Source organism: Podarcis pityusensis (genome assembly GCF_964106645.2).
Source record: "Podarcis pityusensis genome assembly, chromosome: 4".
NCBI lineage: Eukaryota > Metazoa > Chordata > Lepidosauria > Squamata > Lacertidae > Podarcis > Podarcis pityusensis.
This window is the reverse complement of record NC_138027.1, coordinates 87,051,133-87,069,621: the sequence shown is the minus strand read 5'-3', so window position 1 is coordinate 87,069,621 and position 18,489 is coordinate 87,051,133. Positions and strand designations below refer to the sequence as shown.

General features: G+C 45.3%; 2 protein-coding genes across 7 annotated transcripts in view; both read left to right on the top strand.

Annotated features, from left to right (window-relative positions):
• Positions 1–884: 884 nt before the first annotated feature.
• On the top strand, positions 885–3,425 carry LOC308476177 (uncharacterized protein). The gene is made up of 9 exons (XM_081003653.1): positions 885–1,060; positions 1,449–1,480; positions 1,616–1,732; positions 1,861–1,940; positions 2,086–2,179; positions 2,286–2,369; positions 2,457–2,561; positions 2,693–2,744; positions 2,965–3,425. Exons 1-9 carry the CDS (start codon positions 889–891, stop codon positions 2,988–2,990), a joined length of 762 nt encoding a protein of 253 aa, XP_080859779.1. The 5' UTR covers positions 885–888; the 3' UTR covers positions 2,991–3,425.
• Positions 3,426–14,162: 10,737 nt separating this feature from the next.
• LOC308475863 (uncharacterized protein) overlaps positions 14,163–18,489 on the top strand; it is a 95,005-nt gene continuing 90,678 nt past the window's right edge. For 5 of the 6 annotated variants that reach the window (XR_013985424.1, XR_013985425.1, XR_013985426.1 and 2 more), the window contains exon 1: positions 14,163–14,582. The gene's annotated coding sequence lies outside the window, so the exon portion shown is untranslated. The remainder of the gene's footprint in view (positions 14,583–18,489) is intronic. The other variant, XR_013985428.1, reaches the window with a different exon arrangement.

Here is an 18,489-nt window from a genome sequence, read left to right as displayed (position 1 = left end):
TTTATTTTTTATTTTTTTTTATTTTTTTGTGCATATTTGTGCACATTTGTGCGCATTTGTGTGCATTTGTGTGCGTTTCTGCATATTTGTGCAGATTTGTGCGCATTTGTGCACAGTTGTGCGCAGTTGTGCGCATTTTGTGCATTTGTGCACATTTGTGTGCATATTTCTTTTGTTTGTAGAGAAATAGTTAGGGGTAAGTGTAGGGTTAGGGTGGGGGTTAGGTTTAGAGTTAGGGCTGGGTTTGGGGGTGGGGGTGGGATCAGAGTTTGGGATCAGGCTTGGGTGGGAATTTTAGCTAGGTAGTTAGCTTAGATAGGGGGGGTTTCATCAAGAAGATGTGCAGGCTGTAAGTACCATTCCTTTGCTTTCTCTTGGTCTCCTGGGGGCGGGGTGTGAGTCCTGGGTCCCCTCCACAGCTTTAGCTCTCTGGTCCACCAGGGAGCTTCATGGCTGAGTGGAGATTTGAACCCTGCTCTCCCAGGTCCTCCCAGTCCAGCCCTCCAACCCCTACACCTCTGCCTGGCTCCATTTTGCATCTCTCCAGCTGCCCTACAACATTGGCCTTCTTCCCCTTCCTGGGGGGTCTCTCTGGCTCCAAGAAAGGCTCCACCCCCTTCCTCATGTTCTGCTCCTCTTCTGGGACACCTTGATGCTTGGAGGACCCTCCAAGGGGTCTCCTCCCTCACCAAGGAAGGGCAGGGCTGTCCTAAGAAGACGAGGCAGAGCAGCCCTTTAACAGCTGGCAAGGCTTGTCTTTCCTTTGGGCTGGAGCTCTAGAACCCATAGCACTTGGGACCTCCTTTCTCTCTCTGCCAGCCATTCTTGCTCTGGGCTGCCTCTTTTCAGCTCTGGCGATGCACTTTCAGGTCGCAGAACTGCAGAGAGATGGCAGGAATTGGGCCAGACGCCCCTCCTCTCTCACACACACATGAATTGGGGCTGCCAGCTTCTGAGTCGCTCTCTCTGCTCGTCTCTTCTAGGTTCAGGCGCTTAAGGCGGCTGATCAGCTGCAAGAAGGTGGCCCCCCTAGAAGTCCTGGAGCAGCCCGCGGTGTCGGGTGAGCAAGTGGCCCTCCTTTTGGGGACGGAGGAGGGCAGGAATGGGCTAGGGGGGCATCTAGTAAAAAGATGCACAGAGCCAGACGGCTGGATCCAACCCTATTTGCGACAGCATCTGGAAAACACGCCCCCCTCCAGCAACCACCCCGTTTTGTGGGGTCTGATGGGAGAATCAGGGGGCTGGGCTGCGGGGCAAGGCAGGGGGGCAGTTGTCAGCGGGAGGGGCACCTTCCCTGGGGAGCCATGTTCTGGGGGCAGGATTGGCCCCCAAGGCCTGGGGTGTCCTTCTCCTGTAGTAGGACTTGGAATCCAGGAGAAAACTCTTGGAAAAGCCTTGCAAGGGGCTCAGGAAGGAACTCACCTGTCCCCATGTCCTTCATTTTGCAGATGTGCTGGGAATCCACATCCCTTCCGCTGCGGTGAGTATTGGATAAAACGAGAGCAGGAAGGGGATCCCTCAGACCTGCCCCCCCCCTTGCACTCCACTCTGCACTCTCAGATGTGGAGGAGCACTCCCCCCGCAAGGAACTGACAGCCTGACTTTTGCCTTTCAGCTGCTAGACAAAGATCAGCTGTATCTCCTGGGCATCATCCAGGACTGCCAGGCAGCTCGGCTCAGGGGGCTCCGAACCCTGAAGTACTCCAAGGAGGAGACAACCAAAGCCATTCTGGTGAGTGATGGGTGGTTTGAGGGACCCCCATGGGGAGGGAGGGGCAGAGAGGGGCTGGCATTTGGGGTTGGAGCCATCCTCTGGAGACTCCTGGAAGGAGCTGACTTTCCTCCTCTGCTCTCTTCTAGAACATCCTTGGCCACTTGGAGTACTTCAGGGATCGCCCCCTGAGCCTGGCCCTGGCCTTCGAGGCCCTTCTGCAGTTGAGGTGAGTGGGGTCTTTGGGGTGGGTGGGGCTGCAGGGGGACAGAACTCGAGGGGGAGCTTTGGGTGGGCAAGTCAGGCAGGAGGGAGAAGGGGACAAGGGAGACTTGGAGGAGGCAGTGTCTCACCCCTTCCCTCTCTCTCTCCAGTTTTATGAGACCCCACTTCAGTCCCTCTATGGTGAGTGCTATCCTCCACAGAACAACAGAGGCAGTTCTGGGGAGCGCAGAGGAAGACAAAGAGGTATGTCCTCTGCTTTAAGTTCTCTTTGCACAGCTCTTTCTTCTTTTTACACTCTTACAAAATTTAACCCAGCAGCACTCAACCTCTCTTCTCTCTTTTCCCACAGGAACTGAAGAGACCATTCCAAAGCCTGCTGGGGGGTCTCCTCCTAGAAGCCCCCAATACTAGCACCCTTCTCCAGTTGCTTACCGTAAGTATCCTGATAGCATCAGGAGTGGTTTAGGGTTGCTCCGCTGTCCCTTACCCAACTAACTGACCCATTTCTTTCATCCTGCAGGACCTCCGATATTACGCCCTTTTGGGGAGTGAAGACCAAAGAAAATTAGGGGCCAGCAGTATATCCCTGCTGCTGGCCCTTTCACGAAGATTCCCAAACCTAAGAGTAAGTATTTTGCTTTCCTGTATTCAGTTCTTTGGTTGCTTCCATCCTTCCTGGGTGGGGCTGCTTCTCTTACACCCATCCAGGGTGGGGTTCATAATGTCAACTGACTCAGATTTGTCTTTCCTCTGCAGAACACAGTGATTCGGCCGGAGCTGGCGTGCTTCAGAAATAATCTGAAAGAAGGTAAGCAAGCCCCACACCTTGGGGACAATGAACTCCCTGTCCCTTGTTTGCCCAAGACACACCTCCCAGGTCTTCTTGCTGGGAGTCCTGCAGGACCTGCTGCCTGCCTGGCAGGCCTTTCCCACCTGCCCTGGGAGGGCAGCACCCAGACTGACTCCAGCTACAAGAAGCCCGAGAGGATTGAACAGATTTTCTCTCTTTTTCATTCTTTTCCATCCAGATGACATCATCATTGAGGAGTTATAATTTTCCTCCTTGCTCTATTTGGATATCTCAACTGGCCAAAGACTGGCAGAAGAAGAGGCGCTGAGAATCAGGAGGGAGGCAGAAGATTTAAGCAGCCATGAAATATGGACTGAGATTGGGCAGAACAAGCAAGAAAGAAAGAAAGAAAGAAAGAAAGAAAGAAAGAAAGAATCCACGACATTTGGTCATCTAATCTCTGCTTTAAAACCTGCAAGGAAGGAGAGTCCATCACCTTCCAGGGGAGTCCATTCCTCTGTTGAACAATGTTCAGTCGGAATCTCCTTTGTTGTATCCTGAAGCCATTGGTTCGAGTCCTACTGTCCATAGCAGGAGAAAAAAAGCTCGCTGCATCTTCCAAGTGAAAATGGCTCTCTCTGGTGTCACTGGATCAAGCTGATCGATTTTCTTGCATTACTTAAACAAAATAGTTTTTAATGGATTTGAATAAATGTGCAATAAATTGTTACTGTTTTGAATTTCATTGTATTATTGTATTCCATTGATCTGGACACTTTTCTGTTGTTGCAGCCTAAAATAGCATGAGCATTTTTTACTACTGCATCACTCGCGGGTTGACTCATGTTAAGCTTGTGGTCCACTAAGACCCCTAGATCCTTTTCCCATGTACTACTAGCAAACCAGGTATCCCTTATCTTATATTGGTGCAGCTGGTTCTTGCTGCTAAAGTGCAGAACCTTAGATTAGTCCCTATTGAATTTCTTTTTGGTTTTGGTCATTTATGATTAAGTTATTAGGTGGGAAATGGAATTAGGAGTCATTTTCATCAAAGGAATTAAGGCAATTTATACAGATCAAACTGCAAACCTGATTGTAAATAATGCCATTACAGGAAAAATGTAAGGTATAGAAGGGGACAAGGCAAGGATGCCCCCTATCAAGAAGAACTACCGTCAATGGAAGAATGGAGAATGAAGTTAATGGAATACGCAGAACTTGATAAATTAACAGGAAGGATCCGAGGCCTACGAGACCACAGATTCACCAAAGACTAGAGTAAATTTGTAGATTATTTGAAAAGTATAGGCGATGAACAAATAACGTTTGTAGGTTTGCAAGAGGCTTTGTGGAAAAAAAATATTAGAAATACTGTAAAAAAGGGAATAAGAGGGAGGAGGTTTATAATAAAAGGCAATATAAAATTAAGAAATGCAGAAGAAGGATTAAAATGGAGGATTTGCAGAAGAGCTGAGGGAAGCACAAAAAATGTATATGTGAGAAATTTTGTTATGTGTTTTTATATTTTTGTATTGTAAAATGAATAAAAATATTTTTTTATAAAAAAAAGGATGCCCCCTATCACTGCTTCAATCTATATCAGCCCTAGAGGTGTTGGCACAGAGGATAAGAAATAATTCTGACATAAAGGGGATATGGGTGGGCCAAGCGAATTATAAGATAAAAGCGGGTGATGTGGTGTTTTCTGTAGAAGAACCATTGACAAGTGTACCTAAGTTATTACCATTTTCAGAGTTGGTTACATTATTGGCAACTACATGAAATATACAAAGAAGATAACAAGAAAGGATTTAGCTATACGACATCCAGATTCCAAAAGGAAATTGTAGAAGGGAAGGTGAAGCTGCTGAAAGGTGGATATTTAGGTGTCTGTTAGAATGGGAAACAAAAGATGAAGAGGTGAAATCAGTAATGATTAAATGGGCACAGGATATAGGTCACAATATAATTTTTGAAGACTGGGAAAGATTATGGAAAACTGATTTAAAATTTACAGATTGCTCTCTGTTGAAAGAAAATTATATGAAAATGATGTATAGATGGTATACAACACCAGTACAGATAGGAAGAATGTATAAAACCGGTTCAAACATGTATTGGAAATGTAAGGAAAAAGAAGGGACTTTTTACCATATGTGGTGGGATTGCAGTAAAATTAGAAAATTTTGGGAAATGATATATAATGAGTGGAAGAAAATGTTCCAATTAACATTTGTCAAAAAACCTGAAGCATTTTTATTAGGGATTTTAGGGAAAGACCTGCCAAGGAAATTTAAGAATATCTTTATGTATGTGACAAGGGCGGCAAGAGTCTTAATAGCACAAGGATGGAAGAATGAAGAAACCCCAACTGAAGAACTATGGCAAGAGAAACTGATGGACTATGCAGAATTGGCAAAATTGACATACAGACTACGTGATAAGGACAACTGTGACTTTAAAGAAAATTGGGAACCTTTTACAAAGTATTTAAATAAACAACAAAATGAACTGGACTCCTTGGCAGGTTTTGAATAAACATTCACAAATTTATTATTAATAACATATAGACAAATAGGTTAAGGATTTTTACAATTTTATAATATGCAGAAAATTCTAAGTATGGAAAAACCAGAGAGAGGAGCTGAGGGAAGTCTGGGGGGTGGCGGGAGGAGGGTTTCTATTTTGGGGAAGGGGAAGGGAAAAATGGAGGGGGGAAATGAGGATGATATGTTTTATTGATAAAATGTTATGTTACAATTCCTAATAAAAAATCTTATAAAAAAGTGTACCTAAGTTATTGGAGGAAATAAGGAAATATGGAGAAGTTGCAGATCTTAAAACAACTAAAACTAAGGTTTTGGTGAAAAAGATGGATGCACAGGCAAAAAAAGATTGGCAGATGGCCAGTGGGCTGACAACTGAGAAAAAGGTGAAGTATCTGGAAATATGGTTAACAGTGAAAAACTCCAATATATTTCAAGACAATTATGACATGAAAAGATATAAGAAAAAACCTTGAGTTATGGGGAAGAATGAAACTCTCTCTAATGGGAAGAATTTTGATTATAAAAATGAATATATTTTGCCCCAAATTCTATTTTTATTTCAAACCACTCCAATAGTATGCAGAACAAGATGCTTCAAAGAATGGCAAAAATATGTTTCTAGGTTTAAATAATCATAATCATAATCATAATCATAATCATAATAATAATAATAATAATAGTAATAATAATAACAACTACTACTTTTTATTTATACCCCGCCCTCCCCGGGCAAAACCAGGCTCAGAGCAGCCTTGTCTGGCAAGGGAAGAAACTGAGAGTTAAATATAAAATTTTAATAGATATAAAATAAAGAGGTGGATTTTCGTTGCCAGACATATGGTTGTATGATGTGGCGGCTTGTCTCCCCTTCTCCCCCAAACTGTCCTGCAGTGAATCAGGCCAGCGTCCAGCTTGCCACCCAGTTTGCCAGGTGCTGCCGCCCGCCTTTTGCCAAGGCAAGGAGAGACTCCCCAGGGAAGGCATCTGGATTTGTCCAGGTTGGGGGGGGGATGAACCAGAGACTGGAGGGAACCGAAGCCCCAAAGTCTCTTTCTCAGAGGCCTGAGGCAAGGGGTGCTGCTGGGAAAAGAGGCAAGGAGAGGGGCTGGCTTTGCACTCAGAACCTAACTGAAGACGTGAGGGGCAGTGGCATATCAAGGTCAGGTGGTACCCGGTGTGGAAAATTTATTGTCACCCACCCCACATATTGAAATTATTAAAAGATGGAAAAATAAGATACTTACAGCTGCAAGTGTTATTTTCTAGTTTATTTGCTTAGCACTGTGAGTATAAGCACTTAAAACCTTTTTTTCACGGTGGGAATTTCTTATGAATGAATTTTTTTACTTCATTTCGCTATTGGCAGCCTACTGTTGATGTGGAGTGCAGGAAGCTGATGTGCTGTGTGAGTGGAACTGCAAGAAACAAGCACCAGTGCGGATATTCCCTCACTCTTAAAGTGCTTACCTAGAATACAAGAAGAGCCAGTGGCGGAGGAAAGGGGAGTGCAGGTGGTACGGGCCACCCCGGGGCCATCACTGAGGGGAGTGACAAAAATATGAGTTTTGGTTGGTTGATTTGTTTGTTTGTTTGTTTGTTTGTTTGTTTGTTTAAAACATGGGTTCACTAAACTTTTTAGTTCAGTCAGCAAATGTAACAAAATGTGGCTGGCACTGGGCGCCACACCGCGGGGGCTGGCACTTACCATGGGGCCTGCAGTGTGCCCGAGCCATGTGTCTCTCCTGGAAGTGACATGGTGGCTTGGGTCCCTGCAGGCTCCATGCTGCCTGAAACGGCAGTGTGGGACTTGCGTCTGCCCACCGCCTCTCCCTCAGCTGCCCTACAGCCGATGGGGAGGCGGCAGAGAGGCGCCACACAGCTCACCCCACCCCCATGGGCTAGCTATGCCACTGGTCTCAGTCACTGGAAACAGGCCTTTTTAGTTTACAGGTTACAGACGCTTCAGGTTACAGACTCCACTAACCCAGAAATAGTACCTCAGGTTAAGAACTTTGCTTCAGGATAAGAACAGAAATCGTGTGGCGGTGGCGTGGTGCGGCGGCAGCGGGAGGCCCCATTAGCTAAAGTGGTGCTTCAGGTTAAGAACAGTTTCAGGTTAAGAACGGACCTCCAGAACAAATTAAGTTCTTAACCCGAGGTACCACTGTACTATGTTTGCTTGAGATGTAAAATCTCTCTCTCTCTCTCTCTCTCTCTCTCTCCCTCCCTCCCTCCCTCTCTCTCTCTCTCTCTCTCTCTCTCACACACACACACACATTTCTAATAAAGCTTTTGCCCCACTGTTACTTTTACGAAGTGAGATCTACTGCAAATCTACCTAACATTGCATGCAATCCTTTTGTGCGAGCTTGATCATGAAAGAAAAAGTTTGTGCTTTATATGGATTTCAGGCTACAATGTCTTCCCATCGCCAGGACAGGGCTCTGCAAACAGCTGGGGGGTTATTGACACTGTAAAATCCTGCTCATTCTAAATCAAGCGGGATGAAAACCTCCAGAGAAAGGTCTCTTTGCAAGAATTTGCTAGCACATCCCACACATGCCGCTAAAGAATTTACAACACAATAGCTACAGTTGAGTTCTTAAAAGCTATTAAAACCTCAAAAAGTTTTAAACCAGCTTGCTGGCGAAAACGCTATTTTGTCAGTGTCTGCGAGGGGGAAGCATACGGCGAGTAATTTTTGGAATATGCTCTGACAAAAAAGAAAAAAGAAAAATCTGATCTCCCAGATGAAGTGAACCTGTCCTTTGCGATCATCATAGCTGTAGATTCAGAGGCAGTTTGCTACTGAATACTAGCTGCTTTGGGGTTGGGGTGAGATGAGTAATGAAACAGGGCTATTGCTGAGGGGCTTCTCAGAAGCATGTTCTGGGCCATTGAACCAGATCAGTGTTTGGTCTGTTTCAGAGCAGCTTTTCTTACTTTTTTAGGGTTCCTAGAGAAATCTCCTCTTGGCATTTTGGGAAATTAATTTTTACTAACATTCTATATTATAGTGCCATCACTGGCAGCAAAATGAAGCTATTCAAAATCAAAACAAAGGTAAACAAATATTAGGTGACTTTATAGAGTGAAGTGTGGCCATGGGTGGCACTGTGGGTTAAACCACAGAGCCTAGGACTTGCCGATCAGAAGGTTGGCAGTTCGAATCCCCACAACGGGGTGAGCTCCCGTTGCTCGGTCCCTGCTCCTGCCAACCTAGCCGTTCGAAAGCACATCAAAGTGCAAGTAGATAAACTCCAGCGGGAAGGTAAACAGAGTTTCCGTGCGCTGCTCTGGTTCACCAGAAGCGGCTTAGTCATGCTGGCCACATGATCCGGAAGCTGTACTCCGGCTCCCTCGGCCAATAAAGCGAAATGAGCGCTGCAACCCCAGAGTCGGTCACGACTGGACCTAATGGTCAGGGGTCCCTTTACCTTTACCTTACAGAGTAAAATTATAGACTGAGTTATCCCCTTTCCCTTTTCGCTTGACTAGTGTTTATTGGTTTGTGTGTTGTGGATGATATATTTGTGGGAGGTTTTCTGTTGCCTGCTTGTTTTGCTCTTATGTTCACTGCAACCAAATGTATATGTGTAGATGCTCCAAGTTTTGATTGTCTGCTTGCTTCTCATTGATACAGTAAGTCTTAAAAACAGCAATAGCAATGGGAATTATGCAGCAAAGAGTTTGGGGAATGGCTTCCAGTTCAAACCTAGGCATCTCCAGATTCCCCATCCCTGTTTGGAGGTGAATGAGAGGGCCTGTGGAGTCCAGAAAAGTTGATGGTTTCCTAAGCCAGCCACAGAGGAAAGAAAGTCAATTTCTCTGCAACCAGCACAGAAACACAAAGGGCTTGCAGAGCAGTGCTGGATCCTCTGCCCCCTCTTTTAAAAAAACACAACCTGCCAAGGAGTCAAAAGCTCGCATTTCCTGTGAGCTGTGGAGGATGGGATTGCCCTCACCTGCACTCAACACGGAAGCCTTGTAGCAAGCTAGTAAAGATTTCTGCAGGCTAGTACGTTCTGTTGGCATATATACAAGTCTGGCCAACTGCCTCCCCCTGTACTAAACCATAGAGAGAAAACAATATAATTTGCTTCCATATGCACTTGGCCTATATACCAGCTTCCTATTAGGTAGATCACTGTTGCTTGCCAGGAGGGCAGAACGAAGGATGAGGCAGCTGAGAAACCAACACAGTGCAAAGACACCAGCGTTAATGGCAGGTTGCCTTCACCAGTGCATTGGCACCACCAATGGTGTGTGGTCAGTGGACACGGGGGACTAGGCTAGCCCCCTGAACGTTCCTGGTAAATTAGAGTATTAAAGTATTAAATCTGGGCACCTCCTTCCCAAAGCCCGAGAAGCTTCTGCCCAGCTTAGGGAGGGAGGCACGATGCTCTGATGGGTCCAAGAGCTCTCTTTCAAACTTCCTAAAGCCCACCTGGTTTTGGGAAGGAGGCAGAAGGGCTGCAGCATCCTGTCGGAGCCCTGGCACCTCCTTCCCAAAATCTGGGAAGTTTCTGTCCAGCTTCAGGAAGGAGGCACCATGCTCACGAGCATGACATCAGGAAGTCGCATGTGCGTTGTGCCCCACCCAATCTCCCTCACAAGCTGGAACCTCTAGCCCAAACTCTTCCCCTAAAACATTTTTTTTTAATAATATTTTTTATTAATTTTAACATATAAATTATAAAATGTACCACAAAACTTATCACTTATACAGTCTTTTTGGACTTCCACCAGCACCTCTGATGATCCACCGTTTTAACCACTTCTTATGCATTTCTTAACTTTATATTGCCCTTACATTTCTTAGCAAATCATCCTCCCCCTTATCCATTTTTACAATACTTCTAATAATACTCCTCACAAAACGTATTGCAACCCTACAAACGTCATCTGTTCTTCACTATTACTTTTCAAATAGTCCGTAAATTTACTCCAGTCTTCCGTGAATTTCTGGTCTCGCCGGTTTCGAATCCTTCCTGTTAGTTTATCTAATTCTGCATAGTCCATTAACTTCATCCTCCATTCTTCAATCGACGGTAACTCTTCTTGCTTCCATTTTTGGGCCAATAATATTCTTGCTGCTGTTATTGCATATAAAAAGAGCTTACATTCCTTTCTATTTATATCACTCCCCACAATGCCCAATAAAAATGCTTCTGGTTTCTTTATAAATGTATATTTCAACATTTTTTCCAACTCATTATATATCATCTCCCAGAAGCATTTCACCTTTTTACATTCCCACCACATCACCTAAAACAAATTTCACCACACACCACTGAACACCACACTGACTTCTCTGCACAACACCACCACCTGACCCAGTGAGTTCCTTCTGCTTCTCAACAGGGTGGAGCAGTTTTATTGTTATAAAATAATTCAGATGGAATCCAGTTGCAATGCTTATATAATGCAGCTTAGGGTGTGGGAAAAGCCCCAGAAAGTCTTGCAGCTACAATTTTTACTAAGATTTCAACGACAGGACCTTTCAAGTGTAACTTTTAAAGTGTCATGCATACAGTATTTATTCAAACACACTGGCGTTTGAAAGGAGGCCATACAATGGCTCTAATTGTACAAATCATGTCCTACTAGAATTAGGTCAACTTGTAATGAGGATAAGCACTGAACAGTTGCAAGCTCCACAAAGAAAAAGAAGGATATTTACAGAAGCCAGAGCTCACAGGGACACACACTATCAAGAGAGGGGTTTTTTTTGGGGGGGGGTACCTAAACACACTTACAGTAACTATACATATTCTTTAAATGTTGACCAGCAGCAAAAAAGGAGATTCTCGCCATGCAAAAAAATCTGCACAGTATTGCATGAAACTAATTGAGCTTCCAACCATGAAAAGAAAGAAGGAAAGACATTGGAATAGGCTTTGAGATGGAGAGAAACAGATACATATACCTGGGCCTTTAGGACAAGATTTCAGTGGTAAGGTAAGGAAAATGTTTGGCGTTTATTGGAGTGGGGGGATATTGTATCCTGGAATAGCATGGCTGGTTTCACACCATTTTTTTAAAAAAATGGAGCTGTTTAAAGGCTTCTCTGATATCTTTCCTAACATTTCTACACAGATAAGGAGTCTGTCTCCCATTAAACACAGTGATCGTGTGTCAACGGCCCCACCCTCAACCACATGTAAAGGAAGACTGGCTCACTCAAGTCAGGGGACTCCCATAAACAGCCCTTCAGGACTATCTAAACTCTTTCCTTGTCATCTTGAAGACCAGCTCTGAAACTTCTCAGCCCAAGACAAGTCATTCTAGGTGACTGAGAAGCTGCTGGGCTGGCTCAGCCCCAACAGACCAGGTATTATCAATTGTCACATAATTTGCCCAATGATTCAGCAGAAAGTTGTCAAAAGGTCAACATTTGAAGTGAAAATTTGGTGGGCACAGCCCTAGTTGCAAGGCATTTCGCCAAGAGGGTGCTCTGTCAATCATATGCTGAACTGAAAGGATGGATTTCCTCACACAAATATCAAATTCAAGGTCACAATGCTTGGAGGGTGCTTCTATGGGTTTTGGTTGACTCAGTGGTAGTCATGCTACCACAAGTGTGTGAGGGAAAGATAGGGCCATCTGATTGCACTTTAGAGACATGTCTCGTGAGTTTATTCTGGTGGTTAGGCCTTTATTTTGATCTTTGCCGTCTAGTCTGTTCAGCACATGAAATGTTCTTAAGAACGCTTATTCTGACTTCATCATAAATCCTTTGGTCCTTTCTTTTAAGTGGTGAGCAAGGGTTACACAGACGATGAAAGATGCATGAACTTTGAAAGACTTGCTTTTGATGGAAGTTTATACATATTTGGAGTAGTTGCTTGATGTTATGATTGGGCCCATATGAACCCACACTGTCATAAAAAGGGGGGGGGGCTAAATAAGAAATAAAAACACTTTGAGTGTTGTTCAGTTCTCGCTTGGTGACACAAATAGACACTAATGGGGACGTCAGTGGGCTGTTTGGGTGTCAACTACTGAAGTTTTAATATTTTATCAGGAATTTATAAAGGGCAGGACATTCCTCAAGTGATGGGTCTAAAATGGCCTCCTAAGCAACACTGAATGTATTAGGCAGAAGCAAACCACTAAGTGTAAACTCAAAGAGTTACAACAAATCGAAACCCCCTGATGAGCCCATACATATGGTCTATGTGTTTGCAGGCAGGTATTTACAGTTAGGAACTGACTGGAATTTTTGAAAGGTTAGCATTGTTTTTTATCTTTTTCTGACTTTGTCCTTTCAAATTGTGAAGGAGAAAGAGCTTTTTCCAAGTGATTTTTCAGAAATAAATAGCAATCAATAATGCTGCAGTCAAGACCTGCCATCATTGCCTGTTCTCTCTACAGAACGGGATCATCTGAGAGAAATTACTTCCAATACTCTCAACATTTGCTGCCAAGAAAAGTGGTAGAAAGATGAGATGATAACTTTCACAATATAGTTTATCATTATGTATTTATGTGTAAATATTTTCCTTAACTTTGTTTTTGATGTTTATGTTAGTTGACGAAAACTGAAAAGAGCCCATATGCAGAAGGACTTAAGGAGGGAAATACATGGTAAGTGAATCAAAAGCAGTATTTTATTTTATTTTTGTCTCTCAGTTTTGGAGACATAAAACCTTAACATATTGCTTCTGATGTCAAATATAGATGGCTCTTTTTAAAGGGATCATAAGCATATTTAGGGAAGGTTTTTTTGCCAACCAAGAGAAGAGGAATGACATTGACACATGCTGCAGTCAGAAGGAAGTGAATTTCAGATGCTGGACCTCTCAGCATCTTAAAAGGAGTCTGGTTTAAAATGTGATATGTGAAGCTGTTCTCCAAATGCTGGTCTTCTGGCAAAACGAGGGAACTTAAAATTGATTTAACATAACCAGAACTGCTGCTCTTGAATTCAACAAGGTGAAATACTGCTGCATGAAAAGCCTTCCCTAGTAGGAGGACACCAGGAGCCTGCTCACACATATAAGATGTTGAGAAACTGTGTACGTGCAGCTACTCACACAGAGTCAATTAAGGTTTGGCAGACAGCCAGAAGGCAATCTGAAGGAGTAAGTCTGCCTGGTGATAACAGAGACATGGAGACCGCTCCCTGATTAGTCAAGCTCTCTCAAGGGAGTGATAATTAATGGCCTACTAACTGGTAGTTCAGAGTTTGGGTTCAGTTGTTCTGTGTCAGTGAGTGTAGGAGTTGTGAGTCGTGTCAGAGAGAGCTAGCTAAAGATCTGTGTTCTGTTCCTGTAAATAGTCCACTGTATATAATAAACACCTAACTACAAGTTCCTGGTTCCTGCTTCGTCTATCCTGTCAGCAGCCAAGTCGCCAATTGCTTCTGTGGATTCTGCGTGTACTATGCTAGGTCTGGCTAAGGTCCTGCAACTAATCAGAAAGTTGCGAAACACCAGATAGGTTTTGCCAATATAGAAGTCTTGGGGTTGGAGGGTGTGTTCAATCGATCAATCAGGTACCTTTATTGGCATCACAGTATAAAACATTTCGTGTAACTGGAATAATTAGAAAGGCAAGGGTGAAGCTATCAAGGGTCACACTATGGTGTGCATTTGGATATTCTGCTATGCCATGTCTGTTTCCCGAAAGGATAGTTTTACCTTTCGGGTAAAACTGTGGCTAAAAGGGAAGCTACTAAAGCAGTAATGTCTTTGTCCCAATCTGCCAGGAGAAACCTTATTTGGCTTCTTCTCAGAGTTGTGGGCCGAATGTCCAACATTTTGCTCAGCATCAGCTGGCGAGGTCTGCTGTGTAAAGGACAATCTAAGAGAATGTGGTCCATTGAATCAGGTACTTCTTGATCGCAGGCACACATACGGGCTTGAAATGGAATGTGGGAGGGAAAAGCATTTAGTCTCGCAAGCATAAAAGCTCTTCGATGGGAAGGGAGTAGTAGATCCTTTAGATATTTGACACAAGTCCCGTGGGATGTTTTGATACCTAAGGCCTCTGGAGAACAAGAGCTCAGAGTATGAGGTAACAAGTGCTGTCTTTCGTGGTCTTAGAGCCACTGCTTGATTTTCATCACGTACTTCAAGGTTCTCGAGGGCAATGGCCAAACTACAGATTTTGTCTTGAATTGCTCTATACCAGGGATGTCCAACAGGTCAATCACGATCTACTGGGAGATCCCCGGGTCGATTGCTGTGTCCCTTAGCGTTGTTAAAATAGAATCCTGCCCCACCCTCCATTGTCACATGATCTGCAGAACGGAAGACGGAATTTACTCACTGAGGCTGTTTGTTTCTCCAGCAATCCGTTGGTGAGTGGCTGTTCCCCATTCTCCCTTGAGCTTAGGTTTGAATTCTCAAAAATTGGGGCTTCCCACCTCTCTCAAAAAGCTCAACAACTTAGCCTTGTACCCCTGGCTGTCCTCCTTCCTTAAAAAAAGTTCAACAACTTTGACCTGAACCCCCCAAAAGGGGGTAGATCACTGCCAGTTTTTAATTCTGTCTCTTGGGAGTTGGCCACCCCTGCTCTATACAATCTGGATAAAATATGGTCTTTAAGCATAGAGGTTAAGAAGGAATTAGATGCTGTTGCGTGTCGAGTTCCCCAAGACACCCCCACCCCAATAACACACACTTCACACAGAATTTTTGTTTAAGGTTTTTGGCATAATTTTGGCCACAACTTTATTAACATACATGGATGTGAGTGAGTGGTTGCTTAGGCATTGGTTAGGACTATCTGTCCCCCCGCCTGGGGACAGAAGTGACCTCTGGATTCCAGCAAAAGTCAGTGAGGGGAAACAATGTTGGGGAGAACTGGAGCTACGCCACAGGCCTCAGCTTCTCCCCGCATGCTCCCAGGGGCTTAAGCAGCCCAAACCCGATTCCAGGGGTTTGGACAAAAGGATGGCAAGCCCCTGAATTCCTTTAATGGAATTCCCTTGCAGCAGCAACATTGGAGGGGCAGGCCCAGCCAATCCTTACCCCTCCTCCAACCAATTTTAACCAATGCCTAACCGCAACCTTACAAGTTGTGACGATTTGCTACGCAGTCGGCAAAAACCAAATGGCCTCAGCCAATCAGCCAAATGGACAAAATTCCTACCAGGCCCCTGCCCCAACGGCAGACGACCCCATGACAGGCATAGCAAGGTCAACGCACAAGACCCAAATTAAGGGAGGGAGGGCGGGTGATCCGGTACACGCAGCGAAAGAGAAAGCAGATCGCTGTGAGCACTGTTTAAAAAATCTCTGTTCCCACCCCCAAACTGGCAACATCAAAATTACCCCAGCAACTCAGGCTACCAATCCCCGCCAGAGGCATCCCATCCCAAACTGCCTGGCAACAGAAGGGTGTCTTGGCTGCCCCCACCGCAACACGTGCTCTCTTTTAATGAGAACACACTTTCTAAAATGGACTTTCAGCCAGGCCTTGATTGTGGAGAGCCATGCTTTGGTTTTCTGTCAGATGTTGACCAGATTCAGCACATAAGGTTAAATAATTTACGCATTTAGGGGCACCAAGGATTTTATGAAGAAAGGTTGCTTGAATTTGTTCAACTTCTCTATTAAATGCTTGTATCCAAATTGGAATACCACATGTTTGAGTGCACACATTTTAAAACACAACTATCACTGGCGTGCTGATGTCACTCGCACATGGCACACGGCGTCACCTCCCTCAATTGTGGGGGCCAGGCAATGCGCTCGTTGGTGGGAAAGAATTGTTATCTCCTTCGCTTACATATGAAAAGAAGGGAGTCCAGGTTTCAGCAAAGGTATCTCTCTTGGTAACCATTTTTGCTTCTCTTCTAAGTTGAATTGGTCACTCCAAGATAGCCACATTGCAATTTTATTATTTTTCCTGGCTCATGCCTGTTTTATTTATTTTTTACCAAAAAAAAATTTATTCAGTTTTACTCTATACATTTAAATTCAAACATTAATCATCATCATCAACATTCAGAATTCCTGAAACCTTGAACTTTCCTCCACCCCTCCATGGTTTCCATTATCAAACTTTTTCCACTGCATCATATATTTTCTCTGCTTTCTTGAAATAATCCCTTTCCTCCTTAGTTTTTAATACATTACAAGCGTTACTCAAATCCCACCAAAGCTTTTAGTTGTTTACGGTGTTCTCTTAAGTAAATTGTAAATTTCCCCCATTCCTTATTAAAGTTTCTATCTTCTTGGTTTCTGATTTTTCTGGTCATTTTCGCCATTTAAGCATAGTCCATCATCTTCATCAGCTATTCGTCTCTGGTCGGGACTTTATCTTCTTTCCGTCTCTGGGCCATTAGTATCCATGCTGCTGTCATCGCATACATAAACAATCATTTCTGCTCGTTTAGTATCTCTGCATCTAAAATTCCTAGTAAAAAAAGCTGTTTTTTTCACAAAAGTTATGTTAAACATTTTTTTCAACTCATTGTATATCATTTCCCAGAATGCACATTCAAAATACTTTTGAACCATACCTTGAGAGGTAGCTCAGCCCGAGATTTCCAAAATCAACAGAATATTTATAGAGAAAAGTTACACGATTCGACATGATAGTGTTTTCAAAGGAAGTCAAGCAGAATTTGGCAAACAGTAAGTGTCAGAGCTGCTTCCAGATCCTAGCTCACAGAGGATCACGCTAGCCAGCGATCATTAAATAAAAGTCTTTATTGAGTTACAGTTTCCATTCTCAAGCTGCTGCGTGCAACTCTACGTCTCATGGTTAGATCGGCGAAGCTCCATCTGAGTCTCCGCCCCTTGTACACCAACTTAATATCCTAGCCTTGCTCCACCTTTTCCGCCTGACTGTTCTTCTCTGGGTCCCTCTGCCCCCCGGGGTCTCTTCCTTCCGGGATTCCTCTGACGCTGACGCTGACCCCCCTGACTCTTCTCCCTCCTTTCGGCGGGCTTTAGGACCTGGCTCCCTTTCCGGGCTGCCTACTGCGCCACTTTCCTGTGCATTTGAACTTGGCACGCGCGCCCAACCTTCCACCTTCCGTCTGACCGTTTCTTCACTCCCCGATGGAGGTGTGGCCACTCCTGACTCGTGCCCTCCCCCCTGTTGTGAGCTGCCAGCGCTTGATCCCTGGCGCCCTTCCTCTTCCCTGCTCTCTGGCGGTGACGCTGGTCCTGATTTCCAACTGCTCCCCTCTGAGTCCCCTCTGGCTCTATCTTCCTGGGGTGTCCCCCTAGGCTCCCCCCTTGCCCTGGCCACTGGTGCTCCTTTCTGTGAATCTTCTGATTCACTGGAAAGACTCGGAGATCTCGGGTCGTCGTCATCACTCATCTTTTCTTCTGCCTCCTCTCCCTCGCTCTCTGTTTCCTCCCTTGCCCTTGCCTCTGCTCCTGAACCCCTGACATCCATCCCCCCCTCGAAGCCCCCTCTTCCCCCCTCCCCTCCTTCCGGTGCGGGATCTGGGTGCTGCCGTGTCAGGGGGACGAATGTCGGATACAGTTCGCTTCCCGTGGCGGGCCGCCATCCGAAGTCTTCCGGTTCTTCCTCCCTGCTCTCGTTGACGACGGTCACCTCCGCTTCCATCTCTGTGCCGCCGTGCTCGAAACCCGGGTCGTCCCCGAAAACGTCCATGTCCGTCTCTCCCTCGTTGCCTTCTGGAGACGTTGCTCGTCCTGGACCCTCCAGCCACCTTCTGCGGAACTGCTCCTCTGGTCGATCATCCCACCAATACGAGGGTTCTGAAGCAGATCCCGAGGGTGACCCCTCCGGGGAACGGGCGTCTCGTGTCGGTTCCTCGTCCGAGTCGAACCCCCGGAACGTGCTGGCTGAAAGCGTGGGCGTGAAAAGCCAGTCGTCGAAAAAGTCTGCTGGCATTGGCCTATGTGGGAAGAGGGCATGAAACTCTTCTTTGAGCAGAGGTTCGTCTAAAGCATAGCCCGGCACCCAGCTGTTGGCACTGGCCGGGGTGCCCTCCTTGGCGAGAAGGTATTCTACCCCCTCTTCCCCCCATCTGGAGTCCAAAATCTCCGTGACTTCGTTGATGCGCTCCTCCTGTGCCACTCCCCCTTGCCCGGTTCTCTCTCGGAGCGGACCCGGTGCCGTTCCTGGTTCCTGAAACCTGTGAGGTGCCTTGTAGGGAGTGAGCACCGATCTGTGGAACACCGGATGCATTCTGGAACCCTCCGGAAGAGCCAGCCTGAAAGCCACCGGGTTGACCTGTTCGTCGACTTGGTAGGGCCCCAGTTGTTTATGCCCTAGTT

Bases quoted from the DNA above. Each gene is read 5' to 3' on its own strand.
- LOC308476177 (XM_081003653.1), top strand. From the start codon at position 889: ATGGCAGGAATTGGGCCAGACGCCCCTCCTCTCTCACACACACATGAA. The intron at 1,481-1,615 runs GTGAGTATTGGA...TTTGCCTTTCAG, and splicing joins TCCACATCCCTTCCGCTGCG to CTGCTAGACAAAGATCAGCT. The intron at 1,941-2,085 runs GTGAGTGGGGTC...CTCTCTCTCCAG, and splicing joins GAGGCCCTTCTGCAGTTGAG to TTTTATGAGACCCCACTTCA.